Genomic DNA, 25049 nt, shown 5'->3' with positions numbered 1-25049 from the left:
ACTATACAAATTGAATTAAAGTTTTAGTCTTATATTAATTGAAGAAAATTTTCTTGATTAACAACAAGGTAAGAGAACAACTAAATTCTAACTTTCTTTCCACTCAATTCACAAATTAATCCAATATATATTATTTATTATGGTGTGGATCACTTTTTGTTTACAAGGGGTATATTAAACTTTTGCTTTCTTTTGAGACTCCATATTTTACTATTTTTTGCAAAATTGAAAAGTTGTTGATCCTTTTTTGCAAATTTCAATTCATTTTTACTACTTTTCCAACCATTCTTTTCTCTCACTTTCTTTTTAGCTTTTATTTTTTCCTTCCAAAATGCAATATCTATTATTGTTGTATGATTCCAAAATTATTGTTAATAAAAAATATTAGTCAATTAAAAACAGCTTTGGTTTAGAAAATTGGAGTGTGGCTACAAATATTGGTTTCCTTTTTGTTGTTGTAAAATGTAAAATCACTCTCAAAATGCATTAAAGTCATGTACTATGACCTAAAGTATTTCTCTCTTAAAATTGTTATATTCGAGAGTAACATAAAAGTACTTCCACAAAAGTTGAAAGCATGTGTTTAGTTAAAGTGTATTTTTGTTAGTGTTTTCAAATATTAATTATTTCATTTGAAAAAAAAAGTTTGGGCACAACCCCCTCCCCTCTCCAGCCATGTGACAATTTTTCTAAACAAATTAATAGATTTTGTTTTAATGAATTTAGTTTTCCTATTTAACTTAGTTTTTCTTTTAAAAAAGAGGGAGGATTGTTCTTTTTTTGAAAAAATTATACCATCTAATCTAAGGTGTAAGTGGATTGGGTTGAGAGATATTCTCAACCAGACCCATATTTTTTGGATTGTCAATCTGAATTAAGCTTTCAATCTAACACAATCCGTAAAACATGGGTTGATTAGATTGTCGAGTTGTAATTAATTTTTTTAAAAAAATTCTAATGTTTGTAAAGTTCAACATTTGTTCCTTTTCTAAAGAAAAAATAAGTTAAAAATGAGATGAGAGGAATGCAATGTATGACTTGAAAGTGAGAAAGTTAACCCAATTATACATTATATAATATATATATATATATATATATATATATATATATATATATATATATATATATATATATATATATATATATATATATATTTTTTTTTTTTTTTTTCAACCTTCCAACCTGGATCCAAATCCAACTCTAAAAAATTTAAAATTTTCAACTCAACTCAACCCACATTTTAAACTAATCTAATTCAATTCATATAATATGGGTTGAGTTTTTTTAATTATCGGGTTACTCAAATTATTCTTACACCCTTAATCTAACTTACATTAAATAAAAAAATAGGTGCCATGTTAGCTACTTCTACCCAAAAACCAACAAACATGTAGGTGATGTTTATTGCTAAATTAAAAGGAAAAAAAAAAAAAAACCAATAAGGTAAGAGAACAAGGAAAAAACACACACAAAAAAAGACAATAATGCTAAACAATATATTAGAAAAATAATTGAATGCTAAAATAAATATATAAATAAAAAATTAGGGAGAAGGGAGTTAACCAAAAAAATAAATAAATAAAAGATTTAACTCAGATATTTATATTGCAAACTACTTTTGAAATCCTACTTTGACCTTATAAAACTAATTTAGATAGATATCATTATTTCAACATATTTTCTAAAATAATATTTTCATCTAATTAACCTGAATAAGAATGTATGGTAGAGAAATTTAAATAAATAGAAGAAAATGAGAATTATTTACCTCTTATATCAAACAAAAACTGATATAAACTTTATATAGTTTGTCGATCCTCCTATTTATAAAAATCTATCCGTAATGTAACGAGATTATATAAAGATTTAGTGTAACTTTCTTTTTTAACAAAAAAAAAAAAAAAGGGGACAGCGTGCTTTTTTTTACTTTTTGAATCTAGGATGGTAAGTTTTTAAATAACAAAAATTTCTTACATTTTTTATGGAAAATTTTCATAAATCTAACTAACATAAGAAAAGAGTTTGTCCGTATTTCCATTGGAAAAACTAAATTAGAAAGTATAGATTTATGTCCCTAAGATTCTTACTAGTTTTCTTCTTTCCATATATGGTATCTTCGGCAACAAACTAGGAGGAGGACAACGTGTAGAGTTGCTTCTTCTTCTTCTTCTTCTTCAAATAACACATGACAACTCATGACAATGAATAGAGAGATTTTTAGTGTAGAAAACAGAGCAAGAGAGTAAATAAAAAAAGTGAGGAAATTTCAATTTCATAAAAAAATTTAGAATAAATTCGTACAAGAATTGCAATAATTTAGAATCTCGAAGCAGGAGACGATGTTAAAAGTATAAGCTTTAATGGCGATGGAAGTGATGCCCACTAAACACCGCATCCATTCCAAAGAAAAAGAAAAGTCTATTAGTATACACATACACACGACGACAAGACAACAACCATATACGTTAATTTTAAATTTAGTTTAACACAAAAGAAAAACAATTTTACACCAAAAACTCCTTCGAAAAGCTGCATGGAACGTTGAAAATCGGGGCCACCAATGAACAATCGCGTCAAATTAGCCATATGTTATCACTATTCATTACACTCTCCCAAAACCCACTTTTATTCCACCGCAAAATCCTCTCTCCGCCATTTTTCCCGGCCACGAAGCATCTTCCCTTTTCCCCCTTTCACTAAATCCCCCATACCCCTTTTCCCTCCTCCTCTTTGCTTTCACTGTAATGTTCCTCCTGATGCTTGAGCGGCTTTGTTCTTTTAGATTCTTTCGATTTCTCTAGCTACAAGTTCTGGGTTTCATGTCCCGTTTCTGATTTATCGCCCTACCCCCGCTAGTTCTTGCTTTGGAGCTCAGATGGGTTGTTCCCAGTCGAAGATCGAGAATGAAGAAGCCATTGCTCGTTGTAAAGATCGGAAGATTCATATGAAGGATGCTGTGGCAGCGCGTAATGCTTTTGCAGCTGGTCATTCCGCTTATGTTATGTCTTTGAAGAATACTGGAGCTTCTTTGAGTGATTACGCCCATGGAGAAGTTCAGAATCCTCAATTGGATAATGGGTCTGCTCAATCGAACCCGAACATTGATTCTGTTGCATCGTCTTATGAACCTCTAGTGCCGCCACCGCCGCCCATTCTGGATTTCCCTTCTCCTCTTCATAGGGCTGCTAGCATGCCGGAGATGAACATTCTCAAGTCCGATCTGAAGCCGGTTGGTCCCATTATCGAGGAGGAGGATGAAAATGAATCTGACAATGAGGGCTCTATTGGTTCGTTGAGGAGGAGGAGAAGCAAAAAAGGTAGCGGTGGTGGTGGAAGTAGCCGAATTGGGAATAAGGAGCTTGATGATGAATTAGAGGGTCCACCGCCGCCAGTGCCGCCGCCACCGTCTAATACGCCACCGCCAAATGTGAACCGGCCACTGCCACGAGCACAGCAACAGGATTCAACTTATGATTACTTTTTTGGTCTAGACAATATGCCTGGTCCGAGTTTGAGTGAGGCTGAGGAGGAGATTGAACACAACCAGTTTGATAAAAGTCCTGAAAGGGAGGACAATGATGAAATGGAGAATCAAGGAGGAGGGAGCAAACAAGCTGAGGCAGTGGAGCCACCGCCGCCGCCTGCTGTGGCAGAATCATCAGCCATAACATCAAAGAGCTTGAAGAAGGTGGGGGGAGTGAGTTCCATGGACGGCAGAAGGATGAATGATGCTAAATTTAACCTGTTGCAGATATTTGTGAATCTTGATGATCACTTTCTCAAGGCTTCTGAGAGTGCCCATGAAGTATCCAAGATGCTTGAGGCTACTCGACTGCATTATCACTCAAATTTTGCTGACGGCCGAGGTACTAGAATCTCTTGTTTTTATCATTCAAGCATGTTGAAGGCCTCTAATAGAATAAATTTGCTACATGATGTTCATTGCATGAAAGCTATTTGGGTCCTTTTTTTTCTGTCTAAATATTTTGTGGTGCGAGATATTGCTTTCAATTCTAAGAATATATGATCCCTGCTTCACTTAATGTATGCTTGGAGGAAGGCAAGCGAAGCTTGTGGGGGTGAAAGTATGTAGCTAACTAAATTTTGGATTTAGTGTGATTTATTATAATATCCTATTATAATGTCTTGTGTTCAAACTTCTGTAACGTGGTTTTCCTACTAGTATAATTAAATTGACCGTAATCCATCACGTAAGCTTTTAAGTATAGTGGCAATTTAATAGGAGAGGGCAGTGTTTTTTGTGCTGTGGAGCTAGAAATGGAAAGATAGCCTCTCGAAGTGCTTGTGTAGTTTGTATTCTGTTTTAACAAGACCCATCATTCTCCGGCCTCATATAGGTTTCCTTTAAGATGTTGTGGGGCTTTACTTGTATTTATTGTTCAGATTACTGAATAACTGGGTGACTTTTGGCGCGTTCCTATCAGGGCACATCGATCATTCTGCTAGAGTCATGCGTGTTATTACATGGAATCGATCATTTAAAGGACTTTCTAGTATGGATAATGGAAGAGATGATTTTTATGCAGAAGATCAGGAAACTCATGCCACTGTGCTAGATAAACTACTGGCATGGGAAAAGAAGTTATATGACGAAGTGAAGGTACATTGAAGTGTTATCTTTCTTATTGTTATTCCTACTTTTATGGCGATTCTCTTTTAAAGAGATGGTGTAGTAGCCAATAGCCATGGATAATTGTGATTTTGCTCTCAATTAATTACGTTTAGTCAATGGATATTGCTTTCAATTGTGTCTACTGTCTATGATGGGAGCTCATCTTCATTGTGATGCTAAAAGGGAAATAACCTTTTTTATTAACTGACTTTTATTGTGATCATTATTTTTCAATAGGCAGGGGAGATTATGAAATTTGAGTACCAAAGAAAGGTCGCTTCATTGAACAGGCTAAAGAAACGAGGTTCTAATCCAGATGCATTGGAGAAAGCAAAAGCAGCCGTGAGTCACCTGCATACAAGATACATTGTGGATATGCAATCATTGGACTCAACTGTCTCGGAGATTAATCGTTTGCGAGACGAACAGTTATACCCAAAACTCGTACAGCTTGTTCATGGGTAAGTTGTATTTTCTTTGTATCTCTTCGTGGGTAAGTGTTATGAGGTTAGAGCTAGTAGCATGTCTAAATCCCCATACTTTCCTTGTAACATTTGCATTTTAACTTTTAGTAACAAAAATACCCTTTTTGTCCAAACCATGAGCTTTGGAGCAGGCGCAGAATTTATAAGAAAATCTTTCTATTGGTTCAGTTAATTTTTCTAATCTTTCTATGGGATGAAAAAATTGATCTCAATTTCACTTGCCTTCTTACTATTTTGTCAACAATTAAGCAAAAAATCTTTCTACTGGTTCAGTTAATTTTTATGTTGATGTAGATAGAGACACTATGAATATAGTTGCTTTGTGCTATATACTGTCTTTGTTGAATAGATGCAAGGACATCTTTATTCTGCAATGCATAAGTATATTAAGTTCTGACAAAATTCTGGCTTGAGGCAGTTCTCTGAAAAGTGAGTATGGAATTTGGCTTTATCTGTGAGACCCATGGCCGAAGCCTTGGCATGCCTGCTAAGCTTTGACTGGTACACCATTGGTCCATTGTTGCCTAAGAAATGGTGCCCGTCTCCTTTTTTTTGTAGAGTAGGTTCAGTTTGAGCTTATTGGAAAATTTTCTAGTACTGAATACTGATTATAAATGAATACATCATTTGATGATGTCTCAACTTATGAATGAGAGTAGTAGGTACCATTGTAGTATTAAAAATTTTTCTGAGCTTATTGGATATATCCATATGACTTTAAAAATGGTTGTAATATCAGTTGTGGTTGAATATTGGTGATAGTGATATTAGAGCATTGGTGAAAATTAAGGCTCATCTTAATGGAATACTTGACATGTTTTGGTGAACAATGTGGTAACCCTATGTTGTTTGTTGTAGTAGACGGACTTTATTCTCGAGGTGGGGCCTTAGTAGGTTTTGGTTAACTTGATATAACGGATATCCAATTTTATTGATTCCTAAATCTCATTACACTTGTTCTTACCTAAGCTACCACCATCTATCTACTATTGCAAAAGTTAATATGTTACCAACACAGATATTTTTCAATGTATTGCAGGATGATGTTGATGTGGGACACAATGCGAATGCACCATGAAGAGCAATTGAAAATTGTGAATGCATTGAGATATCTGGATCTCTCTCAATCGCCAAAAGAAACTAGTCTGCATCACCACGAGCGTACGGTGCAGCTTTGCAATGTTGTGAGAGAGTGGCATTCTCAGTTCGAGAAGCTAGCATACCGTCAAAAAGACTACATTAAAGCATTAAACAGTTGGTTGAAACTAAATCTAATTCCTATAGAGAGTAGCTTGAAAGAGAAGGTTTCTTCTCCACCAAGAGCTCAAAATCCACCCATTCAGAGACTCCTCACTGCTTGGCACGATCAACTCGAAAAACTCCCAGACGAGCATCTTAGAACAGCGATATCCAGTTTCAGTGCTGTGATAAGTACTATTATGCTGCAGCAGGAAGAAGAGATGAAACTGAAGTTAAGATGTGACGAGACCGAGAAAGAGCTCATGCGAAAGCAGAGACAATTTGATGACTGGCATTACAAATACCAGCAACGGAGAATGCCAGACGAGTTGGACCCCGAGAAGTCTGAAGAAAACTCACAGGACGCCGCAGTAACAGAGAGGTTAGTTGTGGTAGAGTCGTTGAAGAAGAGATTGGAGGAGGAAAAGGAAACTCATGCGAAGCAATGTCTTCATGTGAGGGAGAAATCACTGGTGAGTCTTAAGAATCAATTGCCAGAACTCTTCAGGGCATTGTCAGAATTTTCGTCCGCGGGTTCGGATATGTACAAGAACTTGAGGCTGATTTGTCAAGTGTAATGGATTGGAAGCAATGGCCCAGCAAGAGACTTTCCTTGTAAGTTTTGTATAATTTCCTCTGCTTTATTTATTTAACATTAAAACAAATCTTATGAAATCTTCAAAAAGCTTTGGAACTCTTCCATTAGCCTTGTTTGTTTTATCATGTTTTGGCTGACCATCACCCAGAAACTAATGAATAGCCACCTACTTTGTCCCGTTTCAATTCTTCGGGTTGAAATGGTGCGATGAAGTAATATATTCTTTCGTGTATAAGTTTGATCTACTAATTACTATGATTGAAACATCATGATTTAGCAGCATAGACAATCACACTATAATCTTTTTAATGTGCATTAAACTGATTATAATTTTACATGTTTGGCACTGTGTTGTGGGCTAGTTTCAATAACCAAAAAAGGAGCCCTGGATCATTTAGAATGTAGACTATAATTGAGTGGTTGTGTAGGTAGTTAACATTATGTGGTTATTTGAAAAAGAAGAATTAAAAAATAAATAAAGATTTAAATACTACCGTATGATCCAATACTTTTAGTTTTAGAATTTTCTTTCAGTACAACCGGGGATAGAGGTGGGAATGAAATAGGATTATTAGGAATAAGAGAATGTTCCAGCTCGTAAACACAAGAAGTTAATATTAGGCTCTTCTAATCCAATATGGATATCCTCCAAACACCTCCTAAATGATTACTTTTTTTTTTTTTTTTTGTAAATATAAGGACAAGAATGCAAATATTAAAAGTATTGAGGACCAAATTATAAATATATATATATATATATATATATATATATATATATATATATATACACGTATATCTACGTATATCTCTAAATTTTTAAAGTTGTATCAATTAAAACCTTAGGATTACTTTAGGTTTAAATTATTGCGATTGTTTCAAATTAAAAGTTACTTATCCTTATCTATCCTTAGGTATATATTCCATAAATTTCTTCCACTCGAAAGAATATACCGTACCACTCGTCCCAATTTACCACATGACGACTACAAAATGAGTTAGATTGAGACGGTGTCAAAGGCAATCTAAGTAATGTAAAGTCTAATTAGTTGTTGATCACTAAAACATACTATAATATTATATTTGAGTTGAGATATATAGTTGTTTCAAACAATTATTATTGAAAAGAATAGAATTTATGATATTTTGACTAAAGAAAAGACAAAGCAAATGCAACCCATTAAACATCTCTCCCATGTGAGTTAGAAAAAGAGAACCCTCTTTTTAGGGTTACCACAAAAACAGAAACCCCTTTTGTGAATATAAAATAGAATAATGAGTATTGACCTTTCTCACTTTTTTTCACATTGAACATTGTTATTAATACCCCCAACTCCAAACTCCCCTTCCTCCCTCCCCAACCCAAAACAATCAAACCCATAATGGATTTGAGTTGTATGCGGTGGTCCAGCAGCCGTGTGTATGTGGCAGCCGGCGTCTTGAGGTGCAGGGCGGCGCCGACGCCGGAGATGAAGAAGAAGATGATGATGGGGAGATGGAGAATGGTGTGGAGAAGGATTAAGAAGAGAATCATAATGTCATGGAGGTGCAGAGCACATGAGATGCGGGTGCAGGGGTACGATCGAGAGAGTTATCTACAGAATTTTGATGATGGGTTTACAATGATGATGATGATGGGAGCCACTGGTGAGGATTCTGACGTCATTTCTCGATCTTTCTCTGCTCGTTTCGCCATTTCTCGCCCTTTGTCCTCTTAGCAGCTTTCTCTTTTCCTCTTTTTTCTTCTTACCAACTCTGTTGTGTTAGCTGCTCGTGAGGGCTAAAGCCAAGATTGTAAATAACTTTTTTCTATTCTCGAGAGGATGAGTATATCTCAACTGTGCTCGTAATTAATTAAAAACTGAGAGGTTGCTCGTAACCAATAAAATTGTTGAAAATATTTTTACCAAATATAGTGAAATTTTAAATTATATTATATCTCTATTATATTTTATAATTATTTTGGTTAATTTTATTATATTTTAAAAATATTTATAGAGTTTTTATATTAACATTTGTGATTATTAAATTTAAAATAGATAAAGTGAACTCAGGTAAGTATAATTGGTAGGAACTTATTAAGTGATACCATTGATACACTGTAAAAAAATAGTATTAGGAGTGAACAACATTATAAATGTAAATGTATAGGATAGGATCCACATGGACAATACCTACAAATTTCAAAGTTTTGTGCATAAATAATAAACTAAATACAAATATTAAAGCACAGAATAACCCTAAGAGCTTAATTATAATTATTATTGATTTTTATTTTTCATTTATTATTATATTTAATTTAATGATAATGATAATTAAAAATATGTTCGAACAAATGAATAGGTAACATGATTTTAGCAAAATGTTATAGTATATCGATACATTATTATCTATACAAGTACAAATATTTGTAAATATTTTGGTTAAGTATTTCTCCATTTTTTTCATTTATTTAGAAAAGATTACGTGTTAATTTTTATTTACATTCTCATTGTGAATAATAATTTTATTATAGACATTTTGAGTTTATTTTAAATGAAATTGAGTTTATTTATCATTATTTAGATACAAATTAAAGAAGATACATGTTCATGTGTTATAATTTTGTGTGTAATGTATCATGAACATATTAAAAAGATGACGAGGAGGTGAAGAATACCTAAGTATTATGTTTTAAAAATTAAAATGCATGGTTATGAATGATAATCATAAAAAAAATTAGAGAAAATTTGAGTCTAACAATTTTGTGTACAATTTACTTACTACTATGGTTGAGTTTTATAAGTAATTATCTTTTAAGATAGAACGAAACATCTTTGGTAAGAAAGCAACACCTGATGAACTATCGGGTGGAAATAAAATCAACTTTTCACAACTTATAAAAAAGGAAAAAAATATAAAAAAATATACAAAAGAAAAGTGGTTATGAAAAAATTCTGAAATACAGATAGAGAGTATTTATGATAATTTGAATAGTGATGTATGGTTTTAAAGTTGATTAATTAAAAGGAAAAGAGAAATAAACAAACCCTATATGAATTCTCACGTAGACATTTGAATTAAATAACATGATAGATGAATCTTAAAATGAAAAAGAAAAAGATAGGAAGTAAAAGTGAAGTTGGATTGAATAAGGGCTTTGTTTGTCATAGAAAATAATTTGAAAAAGTAGTATTTTAATAATGTAAAAGATTACATGCTAACATAGTGTGATATTTATGTATGGGGGAAAACAAGCTGAAAATTCTTATTGTGGACTTTGAGAGTCTAAAAAGTCCATTTCATACACCTCATTTTGTCAATACATTCATGTCTATTATTATTTTAAAATTTTTTTATTCCATTAACCCCCCTTTTTTTTTTCTTTTGTTGATGTGTGGGATCAAGATTCAAGACTCAGTCTCATTCAGTGCCACAATTATTCATTTTAAATCCTCAATTTGTATTTAAAATTTTACAACCACCCAATTTGTTGGACTTAAGTTTTTTTAATCTTTACATTTAACTTTTTTTAGATTAAAGCTAGTGTTTTAAAGAAAAACAGTATGAATTAGGCTTCCTTTCAATTTGATAAGATATATTTCACATTTTGAATGAGTGAAAACATTTAATTAAAGATTTATTAGAAAAGATATAAGAATAGTAAAATGGTAGTCAGCAATGGCAGTTTTGAGTTTTGAGAAAGGAAGAATGCTTCCAAGTTGGAGGCTTATGGGCCATTCACCATTACTACTCCTCACTTTCAAAAGGACATTCTACACTAAAATACAAATGTTAGGTTTTAAATACAATCAAACAAATAGGACAAAACAATAAAACATCACTTTCAAATATTGTTACAAATTCCACAATAAAATATTAGATTAAGCCAAAAAAAAAAAAAAGAGTTGTACGGTTCACTAATTATGTATTAGTTGAAACAATAATTTTAACTATATATATTACCAAGTAAGACACTTTCTAATTTTTATATACGGCCCCTTTCTATACTACACGATAACAAATACGTATACAACTTAAAGTTCGAACATGGATGTTGAAATTATTTCAAAATTAATTATCACATCATTTCCAAAAAATCAAAATCTAATGAATGCAATATCCCAACCTCCAACCACAAAAAATAAGACAGCTGGGGAAAATTATTAAAGTTTGGGTCACATTTATACATTTAATTTCATTAAGCCATCCTCTAATTTGAGAACATTTTATTTTATAATTAAGTACTTGAGGACTGTGTATTGTGAAATTTATTTATAAAATTATATTGATTTTTTAAACATATTCATAAATTAATTATTAATAGTTTTTTTTTGTGTCGAGTAATATGTAAGGTAACTATCACTACTTTGTTGGTTTAATTATAATGTTAAAATTTTAAATATGTGATCAAATTTATAGATGAAAACATGAAATGCAACCGTGTGTGTACATAGAAACAAAAAGTTAATTAAGATTAGCTCAATTAATGTCCAATTGATTCTATGAAAGTCAAAAATAAGAAAAGAGAGATGAATAAAATAAAGAAAACTTGAGAACAATAACTATAAGATCACCAGATTGTGTTTGTTTTTATTAAGAAGAGGAAGCACAGTTTTTTGTTTTTATTAGTTTGTAAGTAGTGAGATAGAGCATGAACAATCACTTCTCTCTTCTTACCTCATTCAATAATACTATATTATATTTCCTTTTTTTCTATCTCACTTTCTACTTTTTTTTTATAAAAATAAATAAAATGTTTTAGAAAAATAAAATTAATTAGAATGTAATTCAATTTCCATTCTTGTTTGCACTTTAAAATTAAATTAAATACAGGTCTTTTAACTCGTTAAAATTAATTTAATAGCTAAACACAAAAAACAAAAAGTGGGCATCTAATCAAGAATTGAGGTAATGTAAAATGTAAACTAAAATTTGAAGTGTAAAATTGTGTATAGTTTTGTTTTTATAATTAGATTTATGAAAAAGTGAGGTAAGAATTTGGAATGTGATATATAGAATGAATTGCATAAGAGTGGATGTATGTGGGATATATAATTAATTAGTTTAGAATTAGATAACATATAACTTTCTTTAAATTAATTAAAACAATAATCATATAGTGTATTTGATGGGTGAATGTATAAGTGACTAATGAAACACAACCTTTCAATTAGACGAGGAGCCAATTGAAAAGCAAAAAAAAGGCTTATCACAAAGTAATTAAAGAGCTCTTTGTTAATGTGTGTAGCCAAATTCCGTGTCTACACACATAAATTCCAAATTACATTTCACTTTACATCATTATCCAACTCTCTCCATATATATATACAATAACATTTTTCTATATAAAATAAAAATTAATCAAAGAACAAAAAGTTACAAGTGTAGATCTTTTGTCAAGATATCACGTTTCTATATATATTAGGATAAATAATAGACATTGGACAAATATTATCAATAATGTTCCATTGGATAGATAAAGGAATGGGAAGATAGTAATAACTAATGGTATTTATGAAACATTTTGGGTGAAATCAAAAGCAAAACCACGAGATTTTTGCACAAAGTGGACAGTACAATATATTTTATATTCATTGTGAAAATATGTAGATAATTTTTGTTCTTTTAACTTTTTAATATTAATAAAAATCTCTGGTTAGGAAGAATAAACTATGCAACAACCATCAACTCTAACAAAACTTACATTAGTAATGGGCAAAGTTCATTAGCTACGGAAAAAAAAGTTAAAATAATAATAAATCTTGCGGGTATTTAACATGCTTAATTTAATTTGCTTTGAAATGCGTATGAAATGGGTAATAAATTTCATTGAAGTTATTTTAAACTGTACTTAGAATAGGACTCGAGTTTAAATTGGTGCGGCCCAAAGGCTTTAATTAAGATGATACTTTCTAGTTGGAGTGAGAAAACTGGAAAAATTTGTATAAAATAACAATGATCCTGATGATCATCGTTGTTGTGTCGCAAGTAGATTCTAAACTTCGCATAACTTTATAATGATTAGTTCATACAAATTCGAAGAAATTTTAATAATTTTATATTTTATACAATCAACGGTGTCAAACTATTAGCTACACTGTGATGACGGAAAATAACATTTTCTACTCATTTTATAGAATGCAATCAATGTGAATGATTTTGATTTTTAGTGAAGGTTTTTACTTTGAGATAAGTGTTTTCGTGAGTACTTAAAAGATGACCAAAACATCCTTACACTACAACTTCACTTATCGATAGTTGTCGCTCTCGAAAACTACCATTAGTGACCACTATTGTTGACCATAAATCACCATCACCTAACACCAGGTGGTGTTACACTATATTTTGAAAGTAAATTTGAAGTTATTAGTTGATGATCTCATTTATTAGTTGTCCATTTGATATTTTCGAAAACATTTCGAATGTATAGAGCAAATCAAACTAAGTAGTGTAATGTGTACAAAACACTTTGATATAACACGTGATCAAACCAAACATACTAGTGTTCCATTCCTAACAATTAACAACAAGCAATCTAAATAGATCCAAAGCTTTTAACATTTCAAACAATAATTAACAACTGAGATTGGGCATAGGCATAGGCAGGCACACCAAAATGGTGCCTTTTGAAATATGTATATATAGTTAAGCATAATCGAAACAAATTAAATAGATCATTCAAAATGGGCTTCATCATCCAAGCTCCAAAGAACTGAAGATGGTTCAATCACACGTACTATATCAAAACCAAAAGATGATAAATTAAAAGCTACAGCAAAGAGATGCCACAAATAACCACCACTGCATAAACACTAAAATCGATGAAAATCGCACGAAAAGCTTGATAAAAAACCAAACCTCTCTCCAACACTTTCACAGCTGAGTCCCAATTATGTCCATCTTCCTTCATTTTCTCGCTTTCTTCCTCTGCCTCTCTACTGTCTTTCTGTCTTGCAGCCAACATTCTAGCCACAACGATGGTTGCATCGGTAAGCAGTAGAATGTAGAGAGGTTTCGAGGCCACCACCCTTTCCGACCTCACCATCTTCCAAATCATGGAAAGCGGGTGATTGACGTGCGATAGAACGGCCAAAGATGCGATGATTAGGGAACAGAAAACTCGTGTGGTTTGAGAAGCTAAAATGGAGGCATTTAGTCGTTTTGAAGTGAAGAGTTTGGGCTTTGAAGGGTGTGCTTTTAAGAGTATCTCGTTATCAGTGGAGGTAACTTTTTGAACCATTGACGAGGCAGATGGAGTTGATACTGTTTCAGTGTGTATTTCTCCTATGGGGTCGAGTTTTTTATGGTTGATTTGGAATCCTATGGCAGCAATTTTTTCTTCTCGAGCTTCACTCATTGACAAACGCTTCAGTAAAGGAGTAGCTTTTGCATCTTTAGGCTTGGGAACACCTGCAAATAAATGAAACTAAAATTCAAACAGATTGTATGGTTTCAATATAATCTATTGTCCAAACAGCGCTTCTCCTTCGAAAAAAAAAAAAGGTAGTTTAAGTGATAAATTGTTCTCACATTCCCATTTAATACCAACATTCAACTCATTTCATAATCAATCCAACATAATTCTAACACATATCATTAGCCATCGATGCATAATCCCCGTTAGTATGTTATCACTTACGATATCAAAACAGATTTTCTCATCACAAAAATTAACCAACGTAAACCATCTTACCGATTTCATTGATAGAGAAAACGAACGATAAATCATAATCCAACACATTGTTAGAAAAGATTCAAACAAGAACCGATAGCCAAAGATAGAGCCATTACATAGTTATTGATTTGATCGAAGTGAAGAAACTAATGTTTCTAATACATTGTTTTTTTTTTTAAATTCCACAAATATTATCAAAAGATGTCTCTTGTCATTGTTCTTCTCAACTTTAAAGATGCTTGGATATACATACATACAATCAATAGCAAACCGAAACCTTATGAATATTAACACACACTTGCAATAAAATAACCTCTTGCCAACATGAGCTTAGCTTAACTGGCACCTGTATGTTCATGTGGATAAAAGGTCTCACGTTCAAATCCCAGCTCAGCATTTATTACAATACCTTTGCAAAAAAAAAAAAAAAAAAAAAAAAACTTCTTTCCAACTACATCGAGATCATACGAAACCTCTTCTTATGTCAAGAAAAGTAAACTGATTCAATATAGCAATTTATACGGGACATATCTTAATTGTATGATGGAGGATTATTATAATAATCATAGTTAGCATTTATTTGATGAAGCTCATGTAATGAAATCTGATGATTCCTCGATAATCATCAAATATACAACACGACTTGAATCCACATAAACAATAAAATGTAGACAGAAAGGATGAATCTTTAATGCATAAAAAAACGAAAAAGGAATCAATGAAATTAAACCTAGGTTGTAAATAATAATGATAAAAAAATAGAAGGAAGGGGGGAAAAGAAAACCTAAGAAAGGAATGAATGTGATGAGAATAAAGAAGAAGAAGAATGAATGAATGAACATACCTTGGGCGTTGGGAAGAGGAGGGGAATCAGGATTGGCGTGGATGTCCTTGGAGAAAAAGGAAGGGGAGATACCGGTGTGAGAATGGCCGCGTTGGTGAGTTTGATGGTAAAGAAAAGGGGAAGGGGAAGATGGAGAAGGGGGTGGGGAAGGAGGGAGATTACGTAAACGGCCGGTGATGAGAGCCATTCGATCAATTTCTCTGCTCATAATTCGTCTTCTTCGATCCGTTCTGTTTTCGATCTTGGTGGCCATTTCCATTGTTGTGATCAAATGTTTTGGTCAATCTCTCTTTTTGTTCTGTTTTCCTCTAATCGCTCTCTCTCTATGGGAACTGTTTTTGTCTGGTATTTCTGTTATATGAAACTTCGCCACACTTCTTTCTCTCCTTTTTTTCTTTTTTTTTTTCTTTGTTTTTCTATTATTAATTATTTAGCCTTTTTTATTTTTAAAAAATACTTTTAATTTTCGTCTCATGTCTTACATATTTAGACCCCATTCCTTAGTTTTTTTTGTTTGAAAATCCCTAATTTTCTTTCTTTCTCATCTACCGTTCTAACAATTATATACGTAAAAAATCCAAAAGCCTAACTTTTGAATTTTTTTGAAAACATTGTTTTTTATCATAAAATTTGGTTAAAAATTCAACTCTTTTATTTAGAAAAGATGAAAGTAAAAAAAAAAAAGAAAAAAATATGGTTAATTTTCAAAGACAAAATGGTTATCAACGGTCTTCCTTTTTTTTAAGTTTTTAGTTTTATTTCAATTTAGTAGGTAATTTTTTAAAAAAATAGAAAAATTATTATGGAAAGCAAAATATTAAAATTTATTACCAACTATAGCAATTTTTTTTAATAAGCTATAAAAAGTTTGATAACTTTTTGTTATATTTTATAACTAATTCCAATATTTTCTTTTTAAAATATTTTATACTTTTGTTCTTAAGATATAAGTTTTGTTTATTTATATTAATCCATGGGTTTTATAGTTGACAATTTTGACCTCCTTATTTTGCTAAATACTCGTCATTATTAATGTTTATTAATTAATTTTAAAGATTAAAATAGTTATAATCAATAAAATTAAATTTATTACTTTTCATTACTATAATCCATGGGTTGGGTTTTTTGGATTGGAGATGATACGGAGGAAAGGGGAAATAAAAGTAAGTTAAAAGGGGAAATTATATTTTAATGATTTTTAATAAAAATTATATTTTATTATTTATATTTAATAACATTTAAAAATTGTCGTAAAAACGGTCATAAATTCTACGATTTCGATTTTTTTTTTTGTCAAAAAACGCAAAATTTGATCTTTTGCCGTAATTTTTTATTTTCTCTTTTCAATTTGGATATATACAACTATGATAATAGATAGGTTTTGTTCCAGTACTTAAAGAATTATATTGAAATAAAATACAAATATGAAAGGACTGAGTTGATATTGTAGGTCCAAAACCTACTAATAATATATATATATGTATATATATATATTTTGTAGTTTTAACATGCAACAATGAACAAGTTATCAAAGACATTAAATTGGTTGAAAAACTCGAGCAAAACTTCATCATCTCTCCATTCTCCACTACAAAGGCAGAATTTAGATTAATAAAGTCCAACAAGAAGTAGTATTCTATTTGTTTTTAGAATTAAATATAATCTCTCTCTCTCTCTTTTCTATCTAAAATAAACTCAAAATGGATAATTAATTTAATTATGACAAATTCATCATTAAACAAAAACTAAAAACCTTTTAGTTACTTTGAACTAAAACTACGAGATTTTACGCACCATAATCTATCCCTTTCAATTTTTTCATTAAAAAACATTTTGCTCATTTTCTTTAAAAAGATCATTGTTAACAAAGAAAATTTCCATATAGAAAAATTTGTTTGGAGCATCGCTGTTTGGCTTCTGTGGGCAAGAAACTTCGAGATCACTCAGAATCGGACCACCCAGTGGTTAGATGTGAACTTTCGAGGCCTTCGACCCCGTTCTAAGTCCGGTCGTTCCTTTCTAGGTCATTGTGCCTTTCTTCGGCGTTTTGGGACGGAACCAGGAAACCGAGTCTGAAAAAAGAAAATAATGTATATGATAATAAAAAATATATGAAATTAAAAATATTATAAATGATCAAACTATTAAAAATATAACAAATTGCTAAAGTATTTACACGATATAGAACAATTTCGAAAACGAAAAAAGTTCACATGTCCACAATGAAAAAAAAATGCCCCTCATTTAATTGAAACCCATTGTGTATAATATATTTGGTAAACGATAATTTAGATTTGACTATTTTTACATAATCGTTGAAATTTGATAAGCAAAATCTCAACGATTTTTTTTACACAGATTTGGTTGTTTAAGTAACGATTTTTTAAGATTATTATTTGTAGATAATAGTGTAGATTTTTCTATCCAATATCTCAACGGTCTTTTTTCACGATATTTTATATTTGGAACAATCAAATAACCATTTGAAAAAAAAATATAAAAATGAATCTCGAACCAAAACCAAATAAAAGTAAAAAAGAAATAAGAAAGAATTGTTTCTTAAATAATAAAAAAAAAATGAATAAACTTGAACAATGGTTTTGAATGGTCGTGTGTTTATGTGAATTGGAATTATTTTCCTCCATCTCCCACTTAAATGAAAAAATATGGTTCAATTATTTTCTTATCATAAGTTATGTCTTAACATTTCTTTTAAAGGAAATCATAACACAAAGAAAAATCCTCTCATGAGGGCAGAAGGGGCACAAATTCACTATTAATTGCATCAACAGTTCAATCAGATCAAGAAAAAATTAAAATCCAACTTCTCCCTTATTATTGTAATATGATTCATTCATTTTATTACAAATAAAACTTGAGTAACTTCTCTTTCACTTTCACAATATGTCTCCTATTACGTTAGATATGTATATTGCATACTTATTGGTTTACTTTCTATCCTTGCCAACATGTTATATAAGATGCAAGCACAATACTTGATAGGCAACCGTATCTGCAAAATATTTTTTCTTAACGTAATTTGCAAATTTCATAACGTGCCTTCCATTTTTTCTGATGAAAACGGTAGATATGCGCAACGGATAAAGGAACAAATTTTACTCTAATTGCAACTAAACAAAATTTAGAAATCAACGTGCACAATAACCATAATATAAACCAAAGATGGGGTTAATAGAAAAAACTTACCTTTGAAGCTTTTCTTCTCTTGTATTCTCTTCACGAATTTGAAGTCAAGACTGCCACTAGAGTTGACCCGCTATTCTCCGGGCTTGAAACCGAGTTGTGAAACTCAAATGGTGGAGGAAATAATGGAGAGAGATGATACCTTTTTTTTAGAAACCTAACTATTAGATATTTTTGTTGTTGAGAGTAAAAGAGGTTCTTAGATTATTTTTATAATTCACAATTACAAAATTAACTCATACACTTTTCAAAACAAAGAGTCCTTTCATCTTTGCAATAAATCACTTTACAAGCAAACTAAATGTAAGAGCTTTTATATCTCACCACTTGGCATTCTTAGTGGGTAGGTGTCTTGCATGCAATAAGCTACTTGCACATCACATGCAAGTGATATGCAAGTGATAAGCTTGTCAAATCTCAACAAGTGTTATTATTTAAATTAGTCTAAGGGCAATATGGTAATTTAACATTTAAATCAAATTCAAAGTTTGACTTTTCAATTCTAAAGTCAACAACTTGACTTTTTACCATTTTGTTCGTCTTGACAATTTTGACCTTCCGAGCATGAATCCGTATTTATTTCTCCGAAATTCAAATCACTTTTGAATATAAAGTCGGTCAAAGTTTGACTTTTCAAAGCTAAAAGTCAACTTTTTGACTTTTTACAACTTTGACAACTTTTATCAATTCCGAGCTTTTGAATATGAATCCATATTCAAATTTTTAATATTTAAATCATATTCAAACATGAAGCTCTATCATAAGCTTATAAGCGACAATTATATCAAATATATTTGTCAGTTTCTCTCACTTTACCTAATTCGAACAATTCGAATTATTCCGTCATAATGTTCTAAGTTGATTCCTTGTGAGCTAGTGGGGGAACCTAATGGACCTATATATCATGGACTCCAAAAATTACAGATTAACTGGCTAAATTCTTTTAGACCAAGTTAATCAACCTTCGTTAACTAACGGGTTATTCCACTAAAGCCTCGTAGTTGCACTCCCCACACTATAGATATATTTGTGTCCATATGATATAAACATGATAAGTAAGTTAATCTTTCACAGGTTGTTCATAATCTCGATTGGGTCGAAGTATCATTTTAACCCCGAGATTACACCTTGCTCCTTAATTAAGTTCCATTGACCAATTATTGAACAATTGGTTTAAGGTCCAACCTTTGAACCGAAACCCTCTTAGGCCAATGAGAGGGTGAGGCCCCTTGTTCAAGACTTGCATTCAGTCCTCAAGGGAACAACCTATCTACTAAACCTAAAACGGCACTACTACAAAAACAGGCTTTCTTGATGTTTGCAGTTTTCCTTTCTTGACGTTTTTTTCGAAAAACGTCAAGAAAGATTTCATTTTTAATAAAAAACGTCAAGAAATTTTCTGAAACATCTTTCTTGACGTTTATTAAACGTCAAGTAAAATAAATTTTTCCTTAACGTTTTTAAAACATCAAGAAATATCTATTAATTTTTTTACGTTCTTAAAACGTCAAGAAGCATATGAATTCGACATGCTTGACGTTTCTTAAACGTCAAGAATTTAAAATTTTACTCGACGTTTTAAAAACGTCAAGAAATTTATAAAAAATTCCTTGACGTTTTTTAAAATGTCAAGAAATTTATAAAATATTCTTGACATTTTTAAAACGTCAAGACTATTGTAAAAATTTCTTGACGTTTTTAAAAACGTCAAGAAATTATTCGTAAAACGACGTCGTTCCATTTAAGTTCATTTTCTCTTTTCTAAAACCTAATTTGTCGCGCGTTCGAAGGGAAGCTTCTCCAGAATCTCAAGCTTTTGCATTCGTCGTTCGTTGTTCTCCCCTTTCACCATTCTCAAGCTTTCACCGTTCATCGTTCTCCCTTCGTTCATTCACCGTTCAGTTCATCATTCACCATTCGAAACTCGTAATCACCTTCTCTGTTCGAAAACGCGTAACACTTCACCTCTGTCTGAAAATGCGTGAATACATTCATCGGAAAACCTCCATTTGTCTCCAATTCCTGTGTAAAAGGGAAGCTCATGTTATTGCTTACACTAAGAAGGTATTGAATTTTAATTTTCGGCTCTAACATTTTTCCTAATCTACTTCTTTCTTCTTCTTTTCAATTTTACTTACTTGTAATCGAACTGTGTTACAGATAATCGAAGAAGGGAGTCTTCAATTGAGAAAATACGAATTTTATCTTTACCTTCTCAGATCTAGTTTCACACACATTTTATACCTTGCTTTCTTATGTATTTCTTTTGCTTTCAATTTGATTATCACTTGTTTTTCTATCTTACATGTTGAAGGAAATTGAAGTCTGTGGCGTTACCCTTGTGTACATTCTTTAGATGTTAACGGATATGAAACTAACATTTGGAATTAAGGATGATGAACATCTTGGTACTGAAAATGAAACTCCAAAGCAAATATGTAGACCACGAGGACCAACTATTATGTTCGATGTCACTCGCATTAGAAGTTTGGGAAAGAAGAAGGTGGTGATGTACAATGAAGACGGAGTACCCATTGGTGAGAATGGAGCAAAGTTGAAGTCTTTCATAGGATCTGCAACACATTATCATGTCCCGGTCACATATTCATCTTGGAAAAGTGTGCCTATAGAGCTGAAAGATAAAATATTCAGTACGGTTAAGGTATATATATAATTTCAATATGCTTATATTGATAATGTTCCTGATGTATACGTTATTAATCACTTTTAAATATTTAGGCCACATTCGTCATTGATCCAAGATCTAGGAAAAATATTATCCAAACTGCAGGCATTTCGTTTCGTCAGTTTAAGTGTTGGCTAACAACAAAATATATTATGCCACATAAGGATGAACCACAGCTTCTACAAGTTCCACCATAAAAGTATTCATTCATTAATCAACATCATTGGGCAGAATTTGTAAGGTCTAGATTGTGTGAAACTTTTCAGGTATGTTACTTTCTCACTAACAAATATATTTGTAAGGTTTAGAATTATGTGTTACTTTCTCACTAACAATATTTTTGGAAAATAGGAAAAAGGACTTCTGCAACAAGATAGACGATCTAAGAACAAGTATAACCATAGGATTTCGAGGAAGAGTTATGTCAATCTTATCGAGGAAATGGTAAGAACTAATTTATTAAGTTTATCAAACTTTATCAAAGGTTGTTCTAATCTTATTATGGAATTGGAATGTAAAAAAGGAAGGTTCAAATCAAGCGGATTTGGATCGAGCCATCATGTGGAAGAAGGCTCGAGTTAACAAAAAGGGGAGTATGAGAACGACGATGTTCAACAAGTTGCCCATAAAATTGTAAGACTTTTTGTATATTGCACATTTGAACTAGATTGGTTTTGTTTACACATTTCTTTAACTTAATTAGATTGGTTTTTGTTTTAGGATGAGATTTCAATGAATACGTCTTCATCGTCTCAAAAAGGACACTCTTCTAACGATGTGTTAATCCAAGCATTGGGTACAAAAGAGCATCACGGTCGTGTTCGTGGGGTCGGTGGGTATGTTACTCCTACCAATTACTTTCATTCTGTAAAAAAGACATCTAAATGTGAGGATGAGATTATACTTGAGAATAAAGAACTTCGAAGGCGTGTAAGCGAATTAGAAGCACATATCCACTCAAACTTGTCTAGACCATTATCTGGACATGGTAGCTGTTCGAAGCCAAATATCTTAGAAGAGAGTGACTTGATGAAAATAATCAAATGGAAGAGTAAGTTGATGGATAAAATCGAAGGGAAAGAGGTGGAGGAGATCAATGTAAATGACGACAAAGTAGAGTTGGACATCTTTAAGGTATGTGATCGATCCTCTAATAAACTCAAATTCTTAATATTCATATCGTATTGAAAGTGAATGTTTTTCTTGAATTAGGAGAGAGCCTTAATAAAAATGCCTAAGGAAAGAGAGGTTGTCTGTGAATCGACGTCAGTTTTGCCAATAGGAATGAAGTTGATTCTCAGATACGCTGAGAAGATAATGGAGAAAGATTCTAGTATCACTATTCCACTACCTGTTGGCATTTTTGGTATTAGTCGAAAGACTTCTCTGCTCCGAGAGGACATCATTGATCTTTGTAACATGAATGAGGTCAAAACATTTACATTGGTGGCCTATATGACGTAAGTCAATTTCATTTCTTTAGATCTAAATTTATGTATCTCGTTTACAAGTTTATAATATTTTGTAGGTACTTGTATTCATCTGTTCTTGGTTTGAAGGAAAATATACAGTACGTCTTTGTAGATCCGTTCCTCACCTTTGTCAGAAACTCGCAAGAATCTCGAGTTCGAAACTTATGCAGTAGATTGATGGTCTCAAAGATTAACGAAATAGTTCTTGCTACTTTTAATCTTGGGTAAGTCAAGTTATTTTGTTACTTGCATTGCAAAAAACTAGTACTAATATTTTTGTATAATTAGGGGTCATTGGGCACTGCTGGCCATAAATGCGTATGATGATACAGTATTCTACCTCGACTCACTAAGGACAACATCGAAGTCAACTATAAGATACGTCACCGACACGTAAGTTAATCTAGTATTTTATTTAGTGTTGATTCTTATATGCATGTACACAATATTTAAACTATTTGTTCAATCTTATCTTGTCAAAACAGAGCAATAGCGATGTTTCAGTCACAAAAGAACATTAAAAAAAGTAGAAAACAAACTTTATGGCGAACAGTAAAGGCAAGTATCAACTTTTAAAGTCATTATATTTTTGTAGACTACTAGCAATTAGGATTACTTTGTTATTCAAATTTGTTGCTTTTATATAGTGTCCACTACAAGTCGGGAGTACTGAGTGTGGATACTACGTGATGAGGTATATGAGAGAAATTGTGACTAGGGGAAGCATTGTCATATCCGATGCGGTATGTTATATATCAAACTATTGGTTTTGTGAGTTAATTGGTTTATTTGTATAGTCAGTTAATTCATTTAATTTATTTTGCATGTTTATAGATTGATACACGAAGATCATACTCACAGGCAGAACTAGACGAGGTGCGAGTTGAGTTAGCTGACTTTCTGGGTTCTTACATATGATTAAGACCAATATTTTGTGATTCTGAAGTAGGAAATTTTTTGTTGTGTCGCTTCTTTATGATCTGAAACTTTATGTATAGAAACTTTAGGCGATAATTCTTTTGAATTGTTCATATGAAGGAAGGGGGGAGGGGGGTTCATTCATATGCTTTTGATTATTGTTATAGCTAGCATGTTTTATGACTTTCTAAGTTGATTTGGATTAATGGCAATGTAATTGAATATGAAATCTAATGTAAAGTCTATTTCATTATGTATATGTAAAGTATTGGAATTGAATATATATGGTGAATGGTTTTATTTATATATGTTTGAGATTTGAAACTATATTTGATGAATATCAAATATCTATGAAACTGTTGTTGGACAATTACAAGACAGGACAATCAGAATATATTTCTTTCAATTACAGCATAATTCAATTACAATTTCTTTTTTTAAAAAAATTAAAATATGTTTGACGGTTTTAAAATGTCATAAACAATTGCATGCTTGACGGTTTTAAAATGTCATGGACAATTGCATTTTTTACGGTTTAAAAATGTCAAGAACAATTACATTCTTGACAGTTTTAAAATGTCATTAACATTAAAATTCTTGACGGGTTTAAAATGTCATAAACAATACCAGTCTTGAGGGTTCTAAAACGTCATGAAAATAAGTATATTTGACGTTTATAAAACGTCAACGTTCACTATTCTTGACGTTTAATCAACCGTCAAGAACTTTGTCTTTCTTGATGCTGGCTTCAACGACGTTTTTAAAACCGTCAAGAGAGCCGTCTCTTGACAGTTTAAAAACGTCAAGAGAGCCTGTTTTTGTAGTAGTGCGGGTATGAGTGAATTTCGTCTTACACCCTATGTCTCTAACTATCTACTTGGTCTTACCCCTGAAATAGGAGGCTTATTGGGTCAGTGTCATTGAGTTGCCCTCACCTATGCAGATCTAAGGATAATTATGTGTGAACAAAAGTTCATAGTTTGCTTAGGATTAAGATTAAGTTACATTGGATATCCATAAACTAAATAGCCAGTTTGATTAAAGTAAACGGTATTATAAGCATGTGACTATATTCATGGTTCTAGTCTTATGTAAACTTTTTACATAGAATGCCCCGACTTCCACGTCTCTACATGAACGATTCAAGGTTTAGGGTTAGGGTTTAAGATTTAGGGTTTAGGATCACATCGTTTGTACTAACTACAAAGCGGGCTGCATCCATAGTGTCTCTAAGAATAAGGTGTCCAACCGTATTTGTATACTATAGACTATTTAGGCTATATATTCGAATTTGATCCACGTTTATATATCTACAT

The 25049-nt window shown here is 31.8% G+C and overlaps 2 protein-coding genes across 2 annotated transcripts; one reads left to right on the top strand and one right to left on the bottom strand.

The window, feature by feature from the left end:
- The first annotated feature begins 2444 nt into the window (after positions 1-2444).
- Positions 2445-7237, top strand: LOC101203914 (protein ALTERED PHOSPHATE STARVATION RESPONSE 1). Its single transcript, XM_004150308.3, has 4 exons — positions 2445-3866; positions 4446-4621; positions 4871-5094; positions 6158-7237. The coding sequence occupies exons 1-4, from the start codon at positions 2876-2878 to the stop codon at positions 6933-6935; spliced, it is 2169 nt and encodes a 722-aa protein (XP_004150356.1). The 5' UTR covers positions 2445-2875; the 3' UTR covers positions 6936-7237.
- Positions 7238-13538: 6301 nt separating this feature from the next.
- Positions 13539-15881, bottom strand: LOC101203675. The gene is made up of 2 exons (XM_004150307.3): positions 15454-15881; positions 13539-14344 (listed from the first exon to the last, which is right to left on the bottom strand). The coding sequence occupies exons 1-2, from the start codon at positions 15710-15712 to the stop codon at positions 13704-13706; spliced, it is 900 nt and encodes a 299-aa protein (XP_004150355.1). The 5' UTR covers positions 15713-15881; the 3' UTR covers positions 13539-13703.
- Positions 15882-25049: the final 9168 nt, after the last annotated feature.

This window comes from Cucumis sativus, chromosome 3 (genome assembly GCF_000004075.3).
Source record: "Cucumis sativus cultivar 9930 chromosome 3, Cucumber_9930_V3, whole genome shotgun sequence".
In the NCBI taxonomy this organism is placed as follows: domain Eukaryota; kingdom Viridiplantae; phylum Streptophyta; class Magnoliopsida; order Cucurbitales; family Cucurbitaceae; genus Cucumis; species Cucumis sativus.
This window is presented reverse-complemented; position numbering and strand designations above follow the sequence as displayed.